Genomic DNA, 25398 nt, shown 5'->3' with positions numbered 1-25398 from the left:
GCAAACTACTGCTCAAAACTACCACACCGCAAACTACTGCTCAAAACTACCACACCACAAACTACTGCTCAAAAATACCACACTGCAAACTACTGCAGAAAACTACCACAAACTATCACTCCACAAACTACTGCAGAAAACTACTGCACAAAAAACTACCACACCACAAACTACTGCACAGAAAACTACTCCACAAAAAACGACCACACCGAAAACTACTCCACCGCAAACTACTGCAGAAAACTACCACAAACTATCACACCACAAACTACTACACAGAAAACTGCTGCTGTTGTGCAGCAGTGGAGTGAGCCGTGTTTCCTGAGCGCTGTGGAGCAACCTTTTTAAAAAGTGTATTTTTTGGGGCACAAGTGGGAAGAAAAATTGTTGTGTATCAGTCTGAAGTGTGACTTCAAGATGGCTGGTAAACAATCCAGGAAAAGCCTTCCCGGAGAAGGAACACTCAGAGGTGGACACCGAGTCGTTCAGACGTGAGCTTCTGTCTTCCTTGCGCCAGGATTTAATAGATACTTTGAAAATTGAGGTTCGGTTTGTGTTGGAAAGTGAGATGGCAGAAATCAGAGCCGACATCAACACAGCCAGGTCGGAGCTAAAGGAATACAGACTGTCAGTAGCATCGGAGCTGTCTGCGCTGGGTGTCACGGTGAGGGATGTGGAGCGGAGCCTGTCGACATGCACGGATGACCGTCTCACAGTTGCAGAAAGAAGTTCATCGCCTCGCTGCAGTGACGGATGCTTTGCAAACCAAATCACGAAGAAATAACGTCAGAATCGTGGGGCTGCCTGAGGCTCAGAGTTCGGCACTGCTTAAACAAGCGTTTGATTTGGAAAATGCACCGTTGCTGGACACGGCGCACCGCTCACTCCACTTGTCACAGCGACAGGGGAATCCACCACACGTCATTGTGGCCCGCCTGCACTATTTCCAGGATTGTGCAAACATTCTCCGCCTCGCACGGGAGAAACAACGGATTAAGATGGACGGAATGACTATTTCAGTTTTTCCAGACTACACTGCAAGAACCACCAAAGTCATAGGATTACTGTTTGGCACGGAGGTAGCTCTGGTTAATATTTATGGCCCAAACTGGGATGATCCACAGTTCTTCTCCAACATTTTTGCAAATATTCCTGATCCTAACAGCTTTCACTTAATTGTAGGGGGAGATTTCAACTTGGTGCTTGACCCAAATCTGATAGATCAAATCTGGATAGATCAAATCCCAAGTTCACAACTAGGACATCCAAATCTACAAATGTGCGTCTTTCGCTTATGGACTCTTCTAAACTATTAGACCCTTGGAGAAATGACAACCCTGCATTTCGGCAATATTCCAGTTTTCCACCTGTGCATCGTTCATATTCAAGGATAGATTTTTTTGCTGATTGATAATAGAATTTTTTCTTGTGGTACTAATTACCAGTACTACAGTATAGTAATTTCTGACTATTCTCCTGTCCAATTAGATATGAGCTTCCCGGATGGTATTGCAACTCATCATACATGGCATCTGGACCCATTGTCACTATCCCATAAACATTTTCAAATCTAGATTTCAGACCAAATTGATTTTTTTTTTTGCTGATATTAATAACATGCCAGGTATGTCATTTGGGAAGCACTTAAGGCCTACCTTAGGGGGCAGATAATTTCATATACATCTCACAGGAAAAATGAATGTGGTCGTGTAAAGCCCCTTTCACATCGGCGTATTCGTAAAGCTGCTCATTGTGGCGTATCGTCTACGCTGATTTGAGCAGCTCTACACCCATTTTTAGCAGCTCTACGTTGAGTTTTTTCTCCCTACGTAGCAGTATGTTGAGGGCTACACACAAAGGACGGAAGAGATTAAACATGTTTAATTTTCTTCGGCGTAGAGCGCTGGACACAGTTTTAAGCAGGTCTGCGCAACACAGCGTTACTGCATGCAAGTCTGTGCAACACTGCGCATCTGTACACAACCAAAAACTGAGTGCTGCATCCAGAGGAATCAGCTGAGAATATGATCACACAGCCCACAGCACCTGTGTGTTCAGAAGAGGGAATCGAACCTCAGCTCAGAAATCCAGAAACACAACAGAAACAGCAGATCGGTCTCTCTCTCTCTCTCTCTCTCTGTGTGTGTGTCTGATCAAACCTGTGACTTTAAAATAAAAGCGCACTTGCTGCATGTCATGCGCTCATCAAACGCCTGTAATCAAACTGTAAAACACCTCATGATACAGCTACACGCGACTATGTGCACATTAAAAAAAGCGAACACATGCAGCTGCAAGTATGAAACGAACATGGAAAAAGGCTGAGTATGCGCGCATTTCAGCCGTCTTTAAATGAAACATAACGCTGCAATACGCAGCTCTACGAATACGCCGATGTGAAAGGGGCTTTAGATAATAAGTATGCTACCTCCCCAAATCCCAATTTGTACAAAGAATGATTGGTACTTAAAGCAGAATTTAATGACCTTTCCATTGAACAAACAGACTATTATTGAAAACAAAGCAAACCTACTATGAGCATGGGATAGGGTTGGCAGATTATCTCACCAATTTAGACAAACTTCGGCTGATCAAACTATAACTGAAATTCGCACACCACAGGGATTACAGTCCTCTAATCCCGTAATTATAAATGAGCAATTTAAAGAGTTTCATACTTACCTTTATACATCACAGGATTCCACCAGTCCACATGAGACCGAGATTTTCTTTGATCAACTTGAAATTCTAAAGGTCAGTCCTGAAGACCAGTCTGTCATGAACTCCAAAATTTCATGTGAAGAAATAACACAAGCTATAAATTCTATACAAAGTGGCAAATCACCTGGTCCAGATGGATTGTCAGTTGAATTTTATAAGACTTTTTCAGCTAAACTATCCCTTTTTTAAGTAAACGTTTTGAAGAAATCTTCACCACGCAAAAATTACTTCACACCATGATTCAAGCTGCTATCATTGTTTTGCCCAAGAAAGGAAAGGACCCTCGAGACTGTAACTCTTATCAGCCAATAAGTCTGCTTTTCTGTGATTACAAAATCCTCACAAAAGTTCTGTCTCGCCGTCTTGAGGCAGTGATGCCTAAAATAATTGACCCAGACCAATCAGGTTTTATATTAGGGAGACAGTCATTTTGCCCTTGGGGCAACTGTTTGTTGTGATTTGGCGCTATATAAATAAAATTGATTTGATTTGATTTTGAGGTGGACACCCAGGTATTTGAAACTGTCGACAGTCTTTATGTCCTCCCCCTGGATGTTCACCGGTGGGTGAGGTGGTGCTTTCCTCCTGAAGTCAGTCACCATCTCCTTCGTCTTACTGGTGTTGAGACACAAGTGGTTGCGCTCACACCAGTCCACAAAGTCTGTGATGACCGACTGGTACTCCAGCTTGTTCCCCTCAGACACACGACCCACAATGGCGGAGTCATCAGAGAACTTCTGGAGATGGCAGCTGTCTGTGTTGTAGGTGAAGTCCGAGATGTAGAGGGTGAAGAGGAAAGGCGAGAGGATTTACCACCTCACACTGACAGCCGCGCAGCCGCACGTACTGCAGGCGGTCAGTGAGGTAGTCGATGGTGCAAGCGGCGAGATGTCCATCCACACCTGCTTCCTCCAGCTTCCCTCGCAGCAGCGCCGGTCTGATGGTGTTGAAAGAGCTGGAGAAATCAAAGAACATGACTCTCACAGCGCTCCCACCGGTCTCCAGGTGGGTGAGCACTCGTTGCAGTAGGTAGGTGACAGCATCATCTACCCCGATGTTGGGCCTGTTGGCAAACTGCAGTGGGTCCAGGATGTCGCTCACCACGGTGCGGAGGTGACACAGGATGAGCCACTCCATGGTCTTCATGAGGTCGGAGGTCAGGCAACTGGTCTGTAGTGGGCTGGTTCCTTGGCGTGCAGTGTTTTGGAAACCGGGACCACACAAGAGGTCTACCACAGGGTGGGGACCACCCCCAGGCTGAGGCTCTTGTTGAAGATGTGGCTGAGGACCTCACAGAGCTCATCTGCACAGGTCCTCAGCAGCCTCGGGGAGATCCCATCAGGTCCTGCTGCTTTCCTCTGCTTCAGCTGCAGGAGCTGACCTCTCACCTCGGTTGGAGTCACAGTGAAGGGGGAGGGAGGGGGAGCTGAGGTGGGCTGGTGCTGAATACAGTCCGGGGGGAGGAGGGACAAAGTCTGGGGTGCAGTGGAGGTGACCAGGGGGAAGAAGGTGGAGGGTCAGAGGGACTGGAGGACTGGCTGCTGGAGATGTGTGGAGAGCTGGGAGCAGGCAGGGGGCAGGGGTGGAGGAGCCAAAACAGTTAAAGTAACTGTTTAGCTCCTCTGCAAACCGAGAATCTCCATCTGCAGTCCTGCTGGCACCCTGCCCAAATCCGGAGGCGGTCTTGAGGCATCTCCACACGTCTCTGACGTTGTTCCGGGCCAGCTGCTCCTCCATCTTCCTTCCATACTCCTTCTTGGCTGCCCGGATCTTCCACTGGAGCTCCTGTTGGACTCTACGCTGCTCCTCTCTGTCTCCCGAGTTGAAAGCCCTCTTCTTCTGGTTCATCAGGACCTTCAGCTCGGGGGTCACCCAGGGGTGGTTGTTGGGAAAGCACTGTACCCTCCAGGTGGGCACAGTGCTCTCCACACAGAAGTTCATGTAGTCAGTGACACACTGGGACAGGCCGTTGATGTCTTCACCATAAGAGTTTTGAAACATGCTCCAGTCTGTGGTTCTGTAACAGTCCGTCAGCCTCTCGGTGGCCTCTTCAGTCCAGAGTTTCACTGACATTTTCTGCACTGGTTCTTTTCTCACCCTGGGTGTGTATTGGGGGAGCAGATAGACAAGATTGTGATCTGAGCGTCCCAGCGGGGGGAGGGGGTGGAGGTGTAAGCGTCCTCCACATTAGCGTAAAAAAGGTCCGGTATTCTATTGTCCCTGGTTTTACACGTGACATACTGGGTGAATGTGGGGAGGGTGGAAGAGAGGGAGGCGTGGTTAAAGTCCCTGGTGATGAGGAGGAGGGCGCGGGGGTGTTGTGTCTGCAGCCGTGTGACTGTACTGTGAATCCGCTCACAGGCAGCGGTGGCGTCTGCAGAGGGAGGAATATACGCACAGAGCGTAATCACACTCCCAAACTCCCATGGGAGATAGTACGGCCTCATGCTCAACGCGAGTAGCTCCACGTCCGAGAAGCAGATCTGATCCTTCACATGAACATGAGCTGCGCTGCACCATCTCTCACTCACATAAACAGCGAGCCCCCCTCCTCTTTTCTTCCCGATCTCCGTCAGCGTTCTGTCCACGTGGATGAGTGTGAAGCCGTCCATGTTAATGACCGAGTCCAGTACATGTTCATCCAACCACGTCTCCATGAAGCACATGAGACTGCAGCCTTTATACAGCCTCTGGAAACGGGTTAGTGCTGCTAGCTCCTCGGTCTTGTTGCGGAGAGGCCTTACATTCCCCATGACCACAGACGGAATATAAGTCCTTCTCCGCTTCGTCCGTCCGCCCCTGCAGCCCCTCTGTCTCCTTTGTCTGACTACAGGTATGTCCAGCTGCTCAGCATAGTGGGGACCCGGCCCACTGTACTTTGAGAGTCTTAGTCCAAGCAGCTGATCTCGGCTGTAAACAATGGGACGTCTGGAGCCGCGGACAAAGGGATTTTCCCGCGCTGCCTCAAATAGTGCCGAAAGAAGCAGAAAACTAATCACAAGAGTTACAAAAGTGGGTTTCCCATGTGCACACTTGCACAGGCTACCACCCACTGCAAATAAAGACAATAAATCACTATTAAAAAGTATAGCAAAAGTAGGAAAAGGGGGGCAGAGCTGAAATAACAAGCAGCTGCATGAACAGCGCCATCTATTTCAAATGTTGCCCTTATTTCTACCCAAGTCTGTGTTTAAGGAGATAGACACCTTAATTTCGTCTTTCGTATGGAATAAATCTGTCCCAAGAATGAGGAAAATGTTTCTGGAGGTCCCCAGGCCAACAGGTGGTCTGGGCTTGCCTGCTTCATTAAGTACGAGGTCTGTCCAAAAAGTATCCTACGTTTTTATTATGGACAGACGTGCGGAGTTCCTCCACACGTCTGTCTCAGTGTGCTGAAAAAGTGCTGATGTCCACGTCTTCCGCAATTCCTGTGCTAGTCAGACGACATACCGGATCAAGACAGTGTCCAGTTTAGAAATGAACAGCACATTCCACTGTTACAGGAGTTTTTGTCATGGAAAGAGGAGCGGAGGAACTCCGCGCGTCGCGGTGGAGCCACATGGCGCAAAGCACCACCGTGATGAAGCCTCACAGGACATGTTGGGGCATGTCCAGCTCATGCACAATTTCTCGGATACTCACACGACTGAAAAGCAACCGGAAGCCGTCTGAGCCATCTGAAAGCCGTCCTGTGAGACCAACACAGTGGTGGTTTTGTCCCGCGCCATGAGCGGCATGGTGGCGCAATCCTCCGCTTCTCTTTCCATGAAAAAAACTCCTGTAACAGTAGAGTGTGCCGAAAAAGTGCTGATGTCCACGTCTTCTGCCTTTTTTTGTGAAAGTTAGACGACGTCCCGGATCAACAAAGCCTTCACGTTGGAAATGGTCTGGTTGATTCAGCGGGGTGTGAGCCTGTGGATCGGCGCTCGGAGCGTGCCGCGCTCTCAGACGCTGTGGGCAGTCTTTAAACCGGCTGGATCACTCCTTAATCTATGTAATCCCCATAAAATCGTCCCTGAAAGCCATATTAATTTTCAGAACGGTGTCCACCTGGAGGTCTCTCACAGTTTCTGGAAAAAAATTGATGCAGCAAAGCTCCAAATCGTTCAGACATTTTATTCACAATAAAAATCCGATGAGAGGGGTGGACCACTGCTCACACAAAGCCTGCTCATAGGCGAATGACGCAACCGACAGGCGTGAAAAAACTCACGCATGCGCACGAAGGTTCAAGCTTGGCTGATGCAATCACACGTGATTCAAATTCATATGGTTTTTTGCAAAAAATAAAAAGCTCCGATACTTTTTGGACAGATCTCGTATTATTGGGCTAACCCTTACACAAAAGGTAATATCTGAAAATTTACACTGTGATTCAGAATATTAACCCACCCTCTTGGAATAAAACTAAATTAGCGTGGGAAAAAGATTTAAATATTGACCTCTCTAGGTCATCTTGGCAGTATTGCTTAGAACGTATTCACACTTCCTCTGCCTGTATTAGACAGTGTCTGATCTCATTTATAGTATTCCATTGCCTACATGACTCAAATGACAAACTTTCTAAAATCTGTCCCAACGTCAGTCCTGTATGTCTAACGTGTCACCAGGGTCCAGCGACTACAGGACATATGTTTTGGCACTGTCAATCACTGAAAATGTTCTGGAAAAATATTTTTGATGTCATTTCATACATGTGCGGGAAGACAGTGATACCTTCCCCATATATTTCTGTGTAGGCTCTCAGTTGTCCAGGTGGTTTCCATAGTAGAGAAGCTTGAATCTTCGACTGGACTGGGTTGCTTGACGTGAGGGCGTTTCGCTTCAAATCATAGAAGCTTCCTCAGCTAAAATTCTTGCTCTGGTAGTCTGACTTCTGTCTTGACTCTTGTAGAGAAGAATAAACCAGAAGCCAACAAAAGCTGGAGTTTTTAACCTAACCAGACCCCTCCTACCGAGAGGCCGACTGCTATAGGCTAGTGACTAAACAATAGCTCTAATTAGCACCTATTGTGCGCTAGTTAGCACTCTCCTAATGATGGGATGGTAGCCTCCCCTGATGGCTCCCTTGACGACTCTCCTGATGATGTGAATGACTCATTACCATGAACAAAAGACAAACTGCTTTGACCTGAGTACCCCATTGTAAACATGGGACAAAGCATGTCTGAGACCCGCCCGCCGGTTGAGGCTGGGTTTCAACTGTTTACAAAGAATGCTTCCTTGACACCTCTCTCAAACCATTTCTTCTCTCTGGCTAAGATTTTAACTTCCTTGTCCTCAAACGTGTAGTTGGTGTCTTTCAGGTGGAGATGAACTGCAGACTGAGGTCCACTGGCGACCTCTCTGCGGTGCTGGTATAGCCTCTTGTTTAAAGGTTGCTTAGTCTCACCTATGTAGTGTTCATTACAGTTTTCCTGACATCTGATATAATACACTACATTGCTCTGTTTGTAACTAGGGATCCTGTCCTTAGGGTGAACTAATTTCTGTCTCAAGGTGTTAACCAGTTTAAAGTAAACTGGGATTTTGTGCTGTCTGAAGATCCTCTGTAGTTTTTTCCCCTACTCCTGCTAAATAAGGGAGAGACACTCCTCTTCTTCTTGCCTCCGTCTCCTGTCTATCTGGTCTGTTTTCTGGGACTTCTGCATTTTGTCCAGGGACCATCGTGGGTACCCACATACTGTGAGGGCTTTCCGTACAAGTTGTTGTTTTTTAGCCCTTCCCTCTGCAGTTGTGGGCACCTGTTGGGCTCTGTGTTGAAGAGTCGTGATCACCCCGAGCTTGTGTTCAAGGGGGTGGTTTGAGCCAAAGAGCAGATATTGCTCAGTGTGAGTGGGTTTTCTGTAAACCTCTGTCTGGAGCTGCCTGTTCTCTCCAATCGTAACATCACAGTCCAAGAAGGCTAAATGGTTGTTTCTGGCATCCTCACGTGTGAACTTGATATTGAAATCCACCGAGTTGATGTGTTCTGTAAAGTCCTCAACTTCCTGTTGCTTGATTTTAACCCATGTGTTATTGACATATCTGAACCAGTGACTGGGAGAGATGCCCGTGAACGACGTCAAGGCTGTCTTCTCCACTCACTCCATGTACAGACTGGCCACAATGGGGGATACCGGAGACCCCATCGCACATTCCCCCATCCCCCATTGTAGCCTTCTTGGACTGTGATGTTACGATTGGAGAGAACAGGCAGCTCCAGACAGAGGTTTACAGAAAACCCACTCACACTGAGCAATATCTGCTCTTTGGCTCAAACCACCCACTTGAACACAAGCTCGGGGTGATCAGGACTCTTCAACACAGAGCCCTATAGGTGCCCACAACTGCAGAGGGAAGAGCTAAAGAACAACAACTTGTATAGAAAGCCCTCACAGTATGTGGGTACCCACGATGGTCCCTGGACAAAGTGCAGAAGTCCCAGAAAACAAACAGACCAGATAGACAGGAGACGGAGACAAGAAGAAGAGGCGTGTCTGTCCCTTATTTAGCAGGAGTAGGGGAAAAAACTACAGGAGACGGAGACAAGAAGAAGAGGCGTGTCTGTCCCTTATTTAGCAGGAGTAGGGGAAAAAACTACAGAGGATCTTCAGACAGCAGAAAATCCCAGTTTACTTTAAACCGGTTAACACCTTGAGACAGAAATTAGTTCACCCTAAGGACAGGATCCCTAGTTACAAACAGAGCAGTGTAGTGTATTATATCAGATGTCAGGAAAACTGTAATGAACACTACATAGGTGAGACTAAGCAACCTTTAAACAAGAGGCTATACCAACATCGCAGAGAGGGCGCCAGTGGACCTCAGTCTGCAGTTCATCTCCACCTGAAAGACACTAACCACACATTTGAGGACAAGGAAGTTAAAATCTTAGCCAGAGAGAAGAAATGGTTTGAGAGGTGTCAAGGAAGCATTCTTTGTAAAACAGTTGAAACCCAGCCTCAACCGGGGGGCGGGTCTCAGACACGCTTTGTCCCCTGTTTACAATGGGGTACTCAGGTCAAAGCAGTTTCAGTCTTTTGTTCATGGTAATGAGTCATTCACGTCATCAGGAGAGTCGTCAAGGGAGCCATCAGGGGAGGCTTCCATCCCATCATTAGGAGAGTGCTAACTAGCGCACAATAGGTGCTAATTAGAGCTATTGTTTAGTCACTAGCCTATAGCAGTCGGCCTCTCGGTAGGAGGGGTCTGGTTAGGTTAAAAACTCCAGCTTTTGTTGGCTTCTGTTTTATTCTTCTCTACAAGAGTCAAGACAGAAATCAGACCACCAGAGCAAGAATTTTAGCTGAGAAAGCTTCTGTGATTTGAAGCGAAACGTCCTCACGTCAAGCAACCCAGTCCAGTTGAAGATTCAAGCTTCTCTACTTCCCCATATACTTCCATCTTCGGAGTCCTTCCGTCTGAGACCACTGTTCCTCGACCACAAGCTGGGGTTTTATCTTTTGCCTCATTAATGGCACAAAGACTCTTTCTTCTCCAGTGGAAATCAGACAAATCTCCTTCATTTGATGGCTGGATCAAGGAAACGCTCTCCATGCTGCAGCTAGAAAAATAGAGATACTGCAGAGTTCACTGTCAGGCGAAATTTTGATTTGGTGATTTGGTTTCCTTTTTTTGACTATGTAGAAAAACACCATCATAAATTCATCTCCTTTTTGTCAATACAGAAACCATAAATGTGATGCAGTGTTTTTTTTCTTGTGATTATTTTATAAATGTTTGTATATATTTATACATTTATTATTATTAGGTTGTACTGCCATTATTATTACTATCTCTTTTTTTCTTTTCTCTCTCTCTTTAGTTTATCTGTCTTGCTTGGGGGTGGGAGGAGCAGAAGGTTATATGTGTGTGTTGTGTCCTGGTTCTTGTAAAAAACTACTGTACAACAAACTACTGCAGAAAACCACTACACTACAAACTACACAACACAACAAACTACAGATCTACACAAATTAAGTAAACAGAACAGCTACACAACAGCAAACTACACAACAGACTACTCAATAGCTGTTCAACAGCTACACAAACTACACCACAAACTACTGCAGAAAACGACTACACTACAAACCACAGAAAACTACTACAGAAAAACTGCACAAACTACTGCACCACAAACTACTGCAGAAAACCACTACACTACAAACTACACATCTACACAAATGACAAACTACAGAACAGCTACACAAACTACACAACTACAAAGCTACACAATAGCTGCTACACAAACTACACAACAGCAGCAAATATTAAAACAAGGGCAAACTACAGAGGAACAAACTGTTTGTGTTCTGTGTTGTGTGTTTTGTATTCTGCTTTATGGATTGATGGTGGCGCTTTTATTCTTGTGTTGTGGACTGAGGGGCGGAGCTAAACACATTCCATTGCTTTTTTCTACATTAAACTTTTAAATGAACATAAAAAAACAAACTGGAAACTACGACTGCAGCAAAACCAGAAATGAAGTGTCTTTGTCTCTCTGTGTGTGTGTGTGTGTGTGTGTGTGTGTGTGTGTGTGTGTGTGTGTGTGTGTGTGTGTGTGTGTGTGTGTGTGTGTGTGTGTGTGTGTGTGTGTGTCTCCTAGATGCTGTCCTGTGGAATCCCTGAGCTCTCTGACCTGGATGACCTGAAGTACGTCTACGATGCTTTAAGATCTCATGAGTCTGAGGCTGATGCCACTGTGTATTTCACCAGGTACACACACACACACACACACACACACACACGGTGTTTATTGAGACAGAAACATGATGTCACAGCCTCCCTGTGACCTGTGCTGTAACTCCGCCCCCTGTCTTCCCTGAGCAGGTTGATCGAGTCCAGTCTGGGCAGTGTGGCCACCAAACTCAACTTCTTCATCCACAATCTGGCTCAGATGAAGTTCAGCTCCTCTGATGAGCGCCCCGCGCTGTCCTTTGCACCGAGGATTCACACCGCGAAGAGCGACGGTGTCATCCAAAACCTCTACGTTTGCCGCCACATCAGAACATCCAACCCCAGCAAAGGCTACGTGAGTCCACGTCCACACGGCCTGATCCAGATCTAACGGCCATCACCACCTTACTGTTAGAAACTCTGTGTGTGTGTGTGTGTGTGTGTGTGTGTGTGTGTGTGTGTGTGTGTGTGTGTGTGTGTGTGTGTGTGTGTGTGTGTGTGTGTGTGATTGGTCCTCAGGCCTTTGTGGTGAAGGTGGACTTTGAAGGCCAGCAGGAGGCGCTGTTGGTTCAGAGAACATTTGAAGAGTTTCATGAGCTGCACAGCAAACTGAGGCTCATCTTTCCCTCATCCAGACTGCCCAGGTACACAGACAGACACACACAGGGAGACAAAGACACACAGAGACACACACACACAGGGAGACAAAGACACACAGACAGACACACACACAGGGAGACAAAGACACACAGACAGACACACACACACAGGGAGACAAAGACACACAGACAGACACACACACACAGGGAGACAAAGACACACAGAGACACACAGGGAGACAAAGAGAGACACACAGAGACACACAGGGAGACAAAGAGAGACAGACACACAGGGAGACAAAGACACACAGAGACACACAGGGAGACAAAGAGAGACAGACACACACAGGGAGACAAAGAGAGACAGACACACACAGGGAGACAAAGACACACACAGGGAGACAAAGACACACACAGGGAGACACACACAGGGAGACAAAGACACAGACAGAGACACACACAGGGAGACAAAGAGCCTCTGAGACGCACACTAAAGTGTTCCTCTGCATAGATGACAAACAGTGTCAATGTGTGTTATCCCACTTGTCCATAGGACACTTTGACATGTCCCAGGTCAGAAATCAACATTTGTCTGGTGATGTCGGTCAAAGCCCTGCTGGACATGTCCTTCCACGGAAATGAAACGTAATAAAACTTTGTGGGCTAACTGTGCTAAAACTGCAGTTCCCATAATGCATCTGCAATTCCCAGTGAATCATGATGCAGTTTGTCAGTCACCAGTGATGAAAGTTTTCCGGAAATTCCTGGAAATCTGTTTTTTTCTTACATGGTGAACATTTCCAGATTATTTCTGTTTTCATGCATCAGAATCCATTAATGCTCCACGTCCAACCAGTAGGTGGCAGTAATGTACCGTGTTCGTTTGCTACCTGCCAATAAACTTGAAAGAAACAGAATAGCCTTTCTTATCCACAGAGTACAGAGAATTTCACTCCGGTTTGAGCTGCACTCTCTCTGTACGGCAGGCAGAAATATACACTAAACATGGAATAATTCACAGTATAAAAAATATCTGCAAATAAAATAAAATGTGCAATAAGAAAAACAAAATGTGTGAAACAGACAAACAAATTGAAGTTGTACATGAAGTATATGAATAAGTGAGTTTTTTGTCAGGTTAAGTTGTTCATCAGTGTGACAGCCTGTGGACAGAAACTGTTCCTGTGTCTGGTTGTTCTGATGTACAGAGCTCTGTAATGTCGACCAGAGGGGAGGAATTTAAACAAGGTGTGTCCAGGGTGGGAGGGGTCTGCAGAGATGTTACCAGCTGGCTTCCTGGTCCCGGTCAAGTATAAGTCCTGGATGGAGGGCAGGCAGCTCCAATGATTTTTTTCTGTGCCTGTCATGTTTGGAGGCAGAGGGAAACCAAACAGAGATGGAGATGCACAGGACAGACTGGATGATGGATGTGTAGAAGATAATGAGCAGTTCCTGGGGCAGGTTGAACTTCCTGAGTTGTCTGAGGATGTATATCCTGTGCTGGGCCTTTTTCCTGATGGAGTCTATGTGGGAGGTCCACTTCAGGAGATGGTGGATCCCAGGAACTGGAAAGTGTTCACAATAGGCACAGTGTTGTTGAGGATTGGGGGGGTGATGGTGGGTTTCTCCTGAAGTCCACTATCATCTCCACAGTCTTGAGTCGGTTCAGCTCCAGGTTGTTCTGACCACACCAGAGGACCAGCTGTTCCACTTCCTGTCTGTCTGCAGCTTCGTCACCATCCTGGATGAGTCCAATGATGGTCGTGTCGTCTGCAAACTTCAGGAGTTTAACAGAGGGGTTCCCTGAGGTGCAGTTGTTAGGGAGAAGAGCACACACCCCTGAGGGGCACCAGTGCTGATTGTCCGTGTGCCCGGATGTGATGCTCCCCAGCCTCACCTGCTGTGTCCTGTCCGTCAGGAAGTTGGACATCCAATGACAGGTGGGAGCTGACACAAAGAGATTGGAGAGTTTTTGGTGGAGAATATCAGGGATGATGGTGTTAAATGCCGAACTGAAGTCCACAAACAAGATCCTCACATAAGTCTCTGCAGAGTCCAGGTGCTGCAGGATGTAATGCAGATCCATGTTGACTGCATTCTCAACTGACCTGTTTGCCCGGTAGACAAACTGTAGGGGATCCAGCAGGGGTCCTGTGATGTCCTTCCGGTGGCTCAACACCAGCCGTTCAAAAGACTTCATGGATACAGATGTCAGGGTGACGGGCCTGTAGTCATTTAGTCCTGTTATGGTTTCTTTGGGACTGGGATAATAATGGAGGGTTTGAAGCAGGAGGGGACCTCACACAGCTCCAGAGATCTGTTGAAGACCCAGGTGAAGGTGGGCGCCAACTGATCAGCACAAGCTCTCAGACCAGAGAGGTCCTGGAGCATTTTTGATCTTTTGTTTGTGAAAGTGCTGGTACACATCCTCTTCTCAGCTTGTTATTGCGTTGCAGAGGGGAGGGAGACACAGGTGTCTAGGAGCAGGGAGTGTATTGTTGTTGGGGTGGGTGAGCGGTGTGTGAGGGTCCCTTTCAAACCTGGAATAAAACATGTTGTACTCCTCAGCCAGTTGGGGGTTCTCCACAGGTTGGGGAGTTGGTCTCCTGTAGTTGGTGGCGTACTGAAGACCTCCACGTTGGCCGAGAATAGTTTTTTCAACCGAAGAAGAAGGGTTATTTTTGTTTTCCTGGCACATGTCAGATTTAGTCTGTAGTCTGTCTTCACGATGTTTGTAAAATTGTTTTGAAACTTCGCTGATGAGACGTCACAGTGGACATTAAGTCTCACGTTTTTTTTTAAATGTAACATGCTGCCGCTCGTCCACACTGCAGCCAATGAGAGATGCCGTTAAAGATTTTAAAATGAGTTCCGTGTTGTGTTGAAATGATGAAGGAAATGGATGAAACGTTGTTCTGCTGCAGGGAGACGATTTAAATTTCACCAGGAATAAATTTACATGGGGCCAGTTCGACCAAAAGGACCAAAATGCCGACCTGACTTTTATTAATCATCATTTATACAGAAACATTAACACTACCACTAACTCTTGGATCTTATTGTATACCGAGGAGCAACGCAGTGGAACTCCACGTAAGGCGCATGAGTTACGTAGCCAGGTTCTAACCCACAGTGCTACGGTTCTCTCTGCTACAAAGCCGATGACCATTGTCGAGCCTAGAAGAGCGCATATCAAGTGGCCGCCCGCCTCCAGCAAAGAAACTTGGACAAAGATGGATGATGAGCTCGAAGCAGCACTTGGTGACACGATGAGTGGTAGCGCTAGTGGAAAGTTAAAGATTCTAAACAACGCAATATATGAGTATGGCGAAGGAAACTTCGGCACCATGGAAAAGGAAGACAAGACTGACAAAGCATCCAAGAGAAGCAGGTGCCAAGAAGAGATACATTCTCTGCGGAAGGAGCTACGCCAGTTAACAAAACGATGGAAAGAAGCTGACATTGTGCAAAAGAATGGATTGGACGAGCTTCGAGATCAGCTCAGACGAAGACTCAAGGCACTGAGGAAAGCGGAAAAGCTGCACCTAAAGCGGAAATTTCGAGCACGGCAAAGACGGAAATTTTTCCAAGACCCATTCCGCTTTACGAAAGACCTGTTTAGCCAGACAAAGTCAGGGACGCTTGATGTACCACAAGAAGATCTAGAAAGTCATTTGAAAGCTACGTACTCGGATCCACGGCGAGAAGAGATCGGGGATGTTGAGGGACTAGTCCGACCGACTGAGCCGTCTGTGCCTTTCGACCTCTCACTACCAAGGCTGGCCGAAGTAGAAGCGTTTCTACGAAAGTCCCGTGCCGCGTCATCTCCTGGCCCAAGTGGTGTTTCGTATGAAGTCTTCAAGTACTGTAAGAAGCTGAGGAAGCGATTGTGGCTATTGTTGCGGCAGTTATGGCACAGAGAGATTGTTCCTCCGTCATGGAACAAGGCTGATGGCATCTACATACCAAAATGCACAGATGCAAGTGGTATTGGTGACTTCCGCCCGATTTCGCTTTTAGACGTGGATGGTAAAGTTCTGCTTGGTGTACTTGCCGCTAGACTGATGACGTTCCTGATGGCAAACGGGTATATCGACACATCAGTCCAAAAAGCGGGCATCCCCGGGTTTCCAGGGTGCGTTGAACATTCAGCGATGATTTGGAATACGATACAGGAGTCGAAGAAGAACAAGTCGGACTTATCGGTTCTGTGGCTCGACCTTGCCAACGCGTACGGCTCAGTTCCACATGCATTTATGATTTGCCATGGAGTTCTTTCACGTCCCTGCAAAGCTGACGAGGTTTGTCGATGCGTACTACACAGGATTCAAGATGCGGTTTACAACTGTGAGCTACACGACGAACTACCAGTCACTTGAAGTTGGCATACCCATGGGTTGCACTATATTGCCGATACTATTCGTTATGGCCATGGAAGTCCTTGTAAGAGCTGCTCGTGTAGGACGAGGGGTAGAGATTGCTCCTGGACAAGAACTACCACCAATACGCGCGTTCGTGGACGACCTTACGTTGCTTCATCCATCTACAGAAGATGCGGAAAGGATACTTGATAGATTAGCTGTTTTGGTAGGATGGTCTCGAATGAAGTTCAAAGCCAAGAAGTCCCGTAGCTTCTCACTGAAGAAAGGACAGATCGCTGACGTACACTTCCAGATCGGGGATGAGGTGATACCAACTGTTTCAGAAGAACCTGTAAAGCGTTTAGGTCGTTGGTACACAGATAGAGTAGGGGAGGTCAACCAGCAGCTATTTGATGGATTGGAAAGTATAGAGAGGAGTAGTCTACCTGGAAACCTGAAGTTGTGGTGTCTGAAGTTTGGCCTGTTTCCTCAGCTGATGTGGCCCCTGATGGTCTACGAGATCGCTATGACCAATGTTGAGAAGATGGAAAGGAAAGTGTCTGTTCGAATTCGGAAGTGGCTCGGCGTTCCACCTTGTTTGACGAATGTGAGTTTTTACGGTCACAACACAAAGCTGCTACTGCCCCTGTCAGCCCTAACCGAAGAATTCAAAGTCGAGAAATGCCGCTTGTTCATGACTCTGCGCGATTCAGAAGACCCAGTGGTGCGAAATATTGTTCCTGACGTGAAGACTGGACGGAAGTGGTGCGCTGTGTTGCACGTTGAGGAGATGGAACAACGATTGAGGCACAGAGATATTGTTGGAGCTGTGCAGTCCGGACGCGTGGGATTGGGTATGCAAAGGATGCAGTTCTTTGAAAGTTCGACGGTTAAGGAAAGACGAGTTCTTGTCAGTGATGAGATCAGGAAAGACGAAGAACAGATGAGGATATCAAGAGCCGCTGGAATGGTGCAGCAAGGTCAATGGACTGGATGGGAAGAAGTGGAAACAAGAAAGCTACAATGGAGAGATATTTGGTCCATGGATGCTTTGACGCTAAGATTCTTGGTAGGGTCCGTGTACGACGTGTTACCATCACCACACAATCTATGCAAGTGGAAGAAGATTGAGAGCGATAAGTGTTTGTACGGCGAAGTGGGATCACTAAGGCATATACTATCTGGTTGTAAGAAGAGCCTTGTTGAAGGGAAGTATACTTGGCGACACAATCAAGTACTTCGAGTTATTTCGAATGCGCTGAAAGCTGAGGTTATGCGTGTGAACAGTCGTGAGGATAGTATTGTTGGTGTGAAGAATGGTATATGTTTTATAAAGGAAGGTCAGAAAAAGACGTCAAGTTTGGAGCGAACATCACCGCGTGGTCTTTTGTCAAGCGCCTTGGACTGGAAATGCGAGGTTGACCTCGATGAAAAGCTGATATTTCCCGCAGAGATCTCAGCAACGAACTTGCGCCCCAATATCCTGATATGGTCAAGATCGAGTAAAACACTACTGATAGCGGAGCTCACTGTACCGTGGGAAGAAAATGTAGAGTGCGCCTGTGAGTTAAAGACGATGAAATACAACCCCTGGCAAAAATTATGGAATCACCGGCCTCGGAGGATGTTCATTCAGTTGTTTAATTTTGTAGAAAAAAAGCAGATCACAGACATGACACAAAACTAAAGTCATTTCAGATGGCAACTTTCTGGCTTTAAGAAACACTATAAGAAATCAAGAAAAAAGATTGTGGCAGTCAGTAATGGTTACTTTTTTAGACCAAGCAGAGGAAAAAAATATGGAATCACTCAATTCTGAGGAAAAATTATGGAATCACCCTGTAAATTTTCATCCCTAAAACTAACACCTGCATCATATCAGATCTGCTCGTTAGTCTGCATCTAAAAAGGAGTGAACACACCTTGGAGAGCTGTTGCACCAAGTGGACTGACATGAATCATGGCTCCAACACGAGATATGTCAATTGAAACAAAGGAGAGGATTATCAAACTCTTAAAAGAGAGTAAATCATCATGCAATGTTGCAAAAGATGTTGGTTGTTCACAGTCAGCTGTGTCTAAACTCTGGACCAAATACAAACAACATGAGAAGGTTGTTAAAGGCAAACATACTGGTAGACCAAGGAAGACATCAAAGCGTCAAGACAGAAAACAAAGCAATATGTCTCAAAAATCGAAAAATGCACAACAAAACAAATGAGGAACGAATGGGAGGAAACTGGAGTCAACGTCTGACCGAACTGTAAGAAACCGCCTAATGGAAATGGGATTTACATACAGAAAAGCTAAACGAAAGCCATCATTAACATCTAAACAGAAAAAAAAACAAGGTTACAATGGGCTAAGGAAAAGCAATCGTGGACTGTGGATGACTGGATGAAAGTCGTATTCAGTGATGAATCTCGAATCTGCATTGGGCAAGGTGATGATGCTGGAACTTTTGTTTGGTGCCGTTCCAATGAGATTTATAAAGATGACTGCCTGAAGAGAACATGTAAATTTCCACAGTCATTGATGATATGGGGCTGCATGTCAGGTAAAGGCACTGGGGAGATGGCTGTCATTACATCATCAATAAATGCACAAGTTTACGTTGATATTTTGGACAATTGAAAGGATGTTTGGGGATGATGAAATCATTTTTCAAGAAGATAATGCATCCTGCCATAGAGCAAAAACTGTGAAAACATTCCTTGCAAAAAGACACGTAGGGTCAATGTCATGGCACAGGGTCAATGTCAACGAGCAGATCTGATTTGATGCAGGTGTTAATTTTGAGGATGAAAATTTACAGGGTGATTCCAGAATTTTTTCCTCAGAATTGAGTGATTCCATATTTTTTTCCTCTGCTTGGTCTAAAAAAATAACCATTACTGACTGCCACAATCTTTTTTCTTGATTTCTTATAGTGTTTCTTAAAGCCAGAAAGTTGCCAAAGGGAGTTTTTCCTTCCCACTGTAGCCAAGTGCTTGCTCACAGGGGGTTGTTTTGACCGTTGGGGTTTTACATAATTATTGTATGGCCTTGCCTTACAATATAAAGCGCCTTGGGGCAACTGTTTGTTGTGATTTGGCCCTATATAAAAAAATTGATTGATTGAAAAAATTGATTGATTGAAATGACTTTAGTTTTGTGTCATGTCTGTGATCTGCTTTTTTTCTACAAAATTAAACAACTGAATGAACATCCTCCGAGGAAGGTGATTCCATAATTTTTGCCAGGGGTTGTACGCTGAGTTAGTGGAAGATTGCAAGAGAGGAGGCTGGAAAGCCCACGTTTACTGTCGAGGTTGGGTGCCGAGGGTTTGCCGGGAAATCACTGGGTTATTTCCTGCACAAGATCGGTATGTCTTGTAGGAAGAAGGTGAAGATTGTTGAAGAAGTGTCAGTGGCTGCATTACTTGCGTCGTTATCAATCTGGCAGCGTTTCAAGGCTGACCGGGGTGGTGTCTGACGAGACACTGCTGGCCCCACTCACCCATTTGGTCATTCTAGGTTAAGGGGCCGAAACGACCAGGTGAGATTCCTAGCTGATGCCGGTCAGTGAAAGCGCAATAACATCTTGTGTTTCGATTCTTCTTCTTTTGACCAAATTTGTTTTCAGTTAATGTTATTCAAGATATTTCACACAAATCAAACTCTGTTTTTGGATGAATTTACTTCAAACTGTCGCCATGTAAACATGATATGTTAGTCTGAAAAATCTGCATTTTATAGTTTCTTCTGTTACATGGATGTGAAATATTCATGTGATTTAAGATATGATAATTTTTTAACATACTCATCAGATATTGATGTGAAAAACATTTGTTGGTTGTTTTGCACATCGCTTAAGTTGTGTGTTTCCCAGAAATGTCAGCACCTGTTGTTGTGTTTCCATTTATAGATGTGAACAAGAATCTAATTTAAACCCAAATCAGTGTTCCTGAGAACTAAAAGTTACATTGTTGACTTAATGAATAGTAGGTGCAGCTTTACTTGTAGCAAATTTTAGTTGAGTTTATTTTAAGACCCCATCAGATGTTATAAAAGCACAAATTGCTGAAGTCAAATGTTTAAATGAATGTAGAGAGAGAACAATAACAGTCCAATGTGAATATGTGGTTTTTATGGAACAGTAATCACACTGTGTTCTGATCCATCTGACTGACTGTGGATTATAGTTCTATCATCCCAGTATGGGAAAATAGTCTTTTCACACAACTTGTATTGTCCATATACACTCACTCACTCATCTTCAACTGCTTATCCACTTTGATATCCTGTCCATGAATATCACAAACAGGATTGGTGACAAGGTGCAGCCCTGGCAGAGGCCAACCTCCACTGGAAACGAATCCGACTTACTGCCGAGCACCCAAACACAGCTCTCGGTTTGTGAGTACAGAGATTGGATGGCCCTGAGAAGGGACCCCCTCACTCCGTACTCGCACAGTATCTCCCAAGGTACCCGATCATACGCCTTCTCCAAGTCCACAAAACACATGTAGACTGGATGGGCATACTCCCAGGCACCCTCCAGGATCCTTGTGAGAGTGATGAGCTGGTTGGTTGTTCCATGATCAGGATGGAACCCGCATTGTTCTTCAATCAGAAGTTTGACTATCGGCCAAACACTTCTTTCCAGCACCCAGGAGTAGGCTTTACCAGGGAGGCTGAGTAGTGTGATGCTCCTGTAATTGGCACACACTCTCTGGTCCCCTTTTTTAAATATGGGGACCAGCACCCCAAGTTGACACACCTTAGCCACTGTCCCAGACCTCAATGCAGTGTTGAAGAGATGTCTCATCCAAGACAGTCCCTCCACACCCACAGCCTTCAGCATTTATGGACGGATCTCAACTCCTGTGGTCTTGCCACTGCAGAGTTGTTTGACTACCTCAGTGACTTCCACCAGGGAAATTGATGAAAATCCTCCATCAGCTTCCAGCTCTGCCCTTACTATAAATGGTGCTCCAGTCTGATGCAGGAGTTCCTCAAAGTGTTCCTTCCAGTGCTGGATTACATCCTCAGTTGAGGTCAACAGAGTCCCATCCTTACTGTAGACAGCTTGGATGGTTCCCCATTTTCCCCTCCTGAGGTGCCTCATGGTCCTCCAAAAGCACCTTGGTGCCAACCAAAAGTCCTTCTCCATAGTTGCTCTGAACTCCTCCCACACCCGCTGCATTGCCTCCCCCACAGCCTGTCACCCTGCTGAGGGGGAAGAAGCTTGAGCTTGCGCGGGAGGTGGAGCGATACCAGTTAGATCTGGTGGGCCTCATCTCCATGCACAGCCTCGGCTCCGGAACCACTCTCCTTGATAGGGGTTGGACCTTATTCTTCACTGGAGTTGCCCAGGGTGTGAGGCACCGGGTGGCTGTGGGGATACTCACAAGTCCCTGGCTGAGCGCCGCTACGTTGGGGTTTACCCCGGTAGATGAGAGGGTCGCCTCCCTGTGCCTTCGGGTTGTGGTGGGAAAACGCTGACTGTTGTTTGTGCATATGCACCGAACAACAGGTTGGAGTATTCAGCCTTCTTGGAGTCCCTGAATGGAGTCCTGTATGGGGCTTCGGTTGGGGACTCCATTGTCCTTCTGCGGGACTTCAACACACACGTGGGCAATGACAGAGACACCTGGAGAGGCGTGATTGGGAGGAACAGCCTCCCCGATCTAAACCCGAATGGTCATTTGTTATTGGACTTCTGTGCTCGTCATGGATTGTCCATAACGAACACCATGTTCGAACATAAGGATGTTCATAAGAGTACAGGGTGGGCCAATAAAATGTTACCACTTTTTGATCGTACACAACTTTTTGAAATCAGAACTTATTTGAAAGTTTTATTTACAGACTTGTAATAGAAATATCAAATTAAACCAAAGGTTTCCCACTTTGTCTCTTGTTTTCTGCACAGTTCAGTAATTGATGACATGTTCAATCCACACTCCTCTTCTTTGGATTACAGCTGCAACACGCACATTGAAGATTGTGATGACATTGCCACACATCTCGAGGGATTCTCCGAATTTCCTGACGGATGTTGGTCTTCAGGGCCTCAATGGTCTGTAGGTTGTTGTAGTACACTCTCTAATTGTACAAATTAAAAAAGCAGTAACATTTTATTGGCCCACCCTGTACATGGTACCAGAGCACACTAAGGCTGAAGATCGATGATTGATTTTGTGATCGTATCATCTGATCTGAGGCCGCATGTTCTGGACACTCGGGTGAAGAGAGGGGCAGAGCTGTTAACTGATCACCATCTGGTGGTGAGTTGGATCAGAGGATGGGGGAGGACTTTGGACAGACCTGGTAAGCTCAACGGATAGTGTCGGTGAACTGGGAACGTCTGGAGGAGCCCACTGTCCAACAGATCTTCAACTCACACCTCCGGCGGAGCTTTTCTAGCATCCCTGTGAAGGTTGGGAGCATTGAACCAGAATGGGCAATGTTCCAAGCTTCCATTGCTGAAGCTGCAGTGGAGAGCTGTGGCCTGAAGGTCACGATACAGGTTGTGTGAAAAGACTCTTCTCTGGTGGGAAAGCTGACCCAACAATTGTTTATCTTTTTTTGGTTGGTAAATAGACCCGAAAATGCACCAGAATTCATCTGAGAGCATCTGTGATTTCACATTTTTCTGGGGGAGAACACTGGAACCCCACCAGGGGCTTTAGGCCTTGCCAAAAACTTTCATGTTTTTTTTTCCATGGCTCGGTTTACTTACTGGTCACGTGTCTTGACAAACGTCAGCAAACCTCTAACATTGTTCCCACAGTTCCCCAGCCGACTTCCATGTTAAAGATTAATCTAAAATAGTGAATTTGACTACTTTATATGAAAAAAAGCTGAAGTTGTCCGATTTGGACTACATAACGGAGTTCCCTTATTGCCCAAATTGTCATGATTGGGTCTGTGGGGGGTTAGTGTTTATTGTTTTGGGTTTGCATTTAGTTTTTGCACTGGGGTTTGGTGGCTGAATTTCTTTTGTGTTGCTTGGTGTTCCTGTCTTCCCTTCCTGTGGCCACACCTCTTTCTGGATCTTTCCTCACACACCTGCAGTGCATTTACCCTGGTCACATCCCCTTTATTAGTCAAACCTTCTTCCTCTCTCACTTGCGAGATTGTTGTGCCTTGTGCCTCTTTTGAGCGTTTGTCTTCAGAGTTTTCACAGTCCTGTTTTTGCTTTACCGTGTATCAACCTGTCTGCCTGTTTCTGGAACCTGTCTGTGCCAAATGCTTCGGTTACTGTTTTTATTTTTGGACTGTCTTTTTGTGTACCGACTCACGCAAGTCCTGACATTAAACTCTGTGAAGCTGAGACCTGAATCCTGCATTTGTGTCTGACCACTTGGTGCCGTCTGGCCCATCACAAACAGATTTTGTACTTGTGTTGGACAATCAGTCAACCATTGCTATTGAACCCTGTTCAGAATAAAACTCAGTGAAACATTTTTGTTGAACAAACAGTAATTATTTTACAGTCCTGTCAGTTTTTTTTCTCCACAGTGGTTTCGGTTATAAACTAACTTCTTTGTCCCACCCATAGTTTTCCCAGCCGCTTCATGATTGGCCGTTCTCGAGGTGAGGCGATGGCTGATAGAAGGAAGGATGAACTGAATGGTTATGTGTGGCATCTGGTCCACGCCGCACCGGAGGTTGCTCAGGTGGGTCTCAGTCTGATGGTTGACATTTATTTATTGATATGTGTGTCTTTTATGTGGCTCCTCTCCTTAGTGAGGAGTGTGGTCTTTCAGTTTGAGAGTGTGATTTATTCCTTTCCCTCATTCTCTAAGATTCAGCCATCTTGTGGCTGGAAATGATAATGCATTATTTTTCTACATATGTCTTTCTCTCTCTGACTGCTGGTCCCAAACCCACATAAATGAGGAGAGTAGAAGGAGACAAGGCATTAACCTTGATGTTTGTCAAATCTCTGCCATCCCAAGCCCAGATAAATGAGTAGGGTTGCTTCAGGAAAGGCATCTGGCATAAAATAAGCCAAAATAACTGCGGAGTACAAATGGACTTTCCATAGCGGATCGGTCAAGGCCAAGGTTAACAACAACCGGTGCCGTTGCCCAGCAGGGTGCTGCTGGAAATTGGGCTACTGCTGGGAAAAGAAGAAGAAGAGGCAAATGTGTCCAGGGGCAGCGGGAGAACAGGAGAATTTGAAAGGTGGACGTGAGAGTCTGGACTTTGAATGTTGGCAGTATGACTGGTAAATGGAGAGAACTGGCTGATGTGATAGAGAAGAGAAGGGTTGACATATTGTGTGTACAAAGACCAAGTGGAAGGAAGTAAGAGCAGGAGCATAAGTGTGTTTCAAGTTGTTGTATCATGGTGAGGGCAGGAAGAAAAATGGTGTTGGGGTCAGTTTAAGGGCCCCTTCACACATAACACGAAGGAGGAAAACAATGCCATTTGTGAAAAATCGGAGCCGCCTTTAATGCCTTGTACACCTGTCACTGCACTGCAGCGGCCCTGCGAGTGCTCATTTAATCCACAGTCTGATCATGTGACCACTCAACTGGCAATCTGAATGTCAATCACCCACGCGAGCTACGGCCCACATGACGCAGTGTCTCTCCATTGGCACGCAGCTCAGTGGACATGTATGCCCCTTGCTGGACATGCGTGTGGGGCCGACTGGACACGCCAGACCAGCAGATGTGGACATGATAAGCACGCACTGCTTCCAGGCTCCAGGCTCCGAACCTGGGGAGACAGAGCCTTCTCCATTGCCGCCCCTACCCTCTGGAACTCTCTGCCCCAACCACTCCGTGCTTGCCCCGACCTCCCCTCCTTCAAGAAAGAACTCAAAACCCACCAATTTGTACAGGGGTCAAAAGTTAAAGTTGCTCCAATTTTGGTAAAAAGTGATGCAAATTATTAGTTGGGTGAATATGGTTTTAAAAAGGAATAGTTTGCATCATGTATCATGCTTAGTTATCATGTTACAGGGTAGCATATGTCACATGTCATAGAATCCAATGGATGCTGATATTGTTTAACCTTTACTTTCCAAACCAAGCATGCAACACAGTCAAAACTATTCCA

At 46.1% G+C, this 25398-nt stretch overlaps 1 protein-coding gene across 2 annotated transcripts in view; it reads left to right on the top strand.

Moving 5' to 3' along the window:
* The window catches only part of pik3c2b (phosphatidylinositol-4-phosphate 3-kinase, catalytic subunit type 2 beta), a 186716-nt gene that overhangs the window by 147116 nt on the left and 14202 nt on the right, over positions 1-25398 (top strand). For both annotated transcript variants that reach the window (XM_034165394.1, XM_034165393.1), the window contains exons 26-29: positions 11309-11418; positions 11533-11734; positions 11899-12023; positions 23888-24005. In XM_034165394.1, the coding sequence (XP_034021285.1) occupies positions 11309-11418; positions 11533-11734; positions 11899-12023; positions 23888-24005 (555 nt within the window). The remainder of the gene's footprint in view (positions 1-11308; positions 11419-11532; positions 11735-11898; positions 12024-23887; positions 24006-25398) is intronic.

The sequence above is a fragment of the Thalassophryne amazonica genome, unplaced genomic scaffold (genome assembly GCF_902500255.1).
Source record: "Thalassophryne amazonica unplaced genomic scaffold, fThaAma1.1, whole genome shotgun sequence".
Classification (NCBI taxonomy): domain Eukaryota; kingdom Metazoa; phylum Chordata; class Actinopteri; order Batrachoidiformes; family Batrachoididae; genus Thalassophryne; species Thalassophryne amazonica.
The sequence above is the reverse complement of the archived record's forward strand: the minus strand, read 5'-3'. Positions and strand labels throughout refer to the sequence as shown.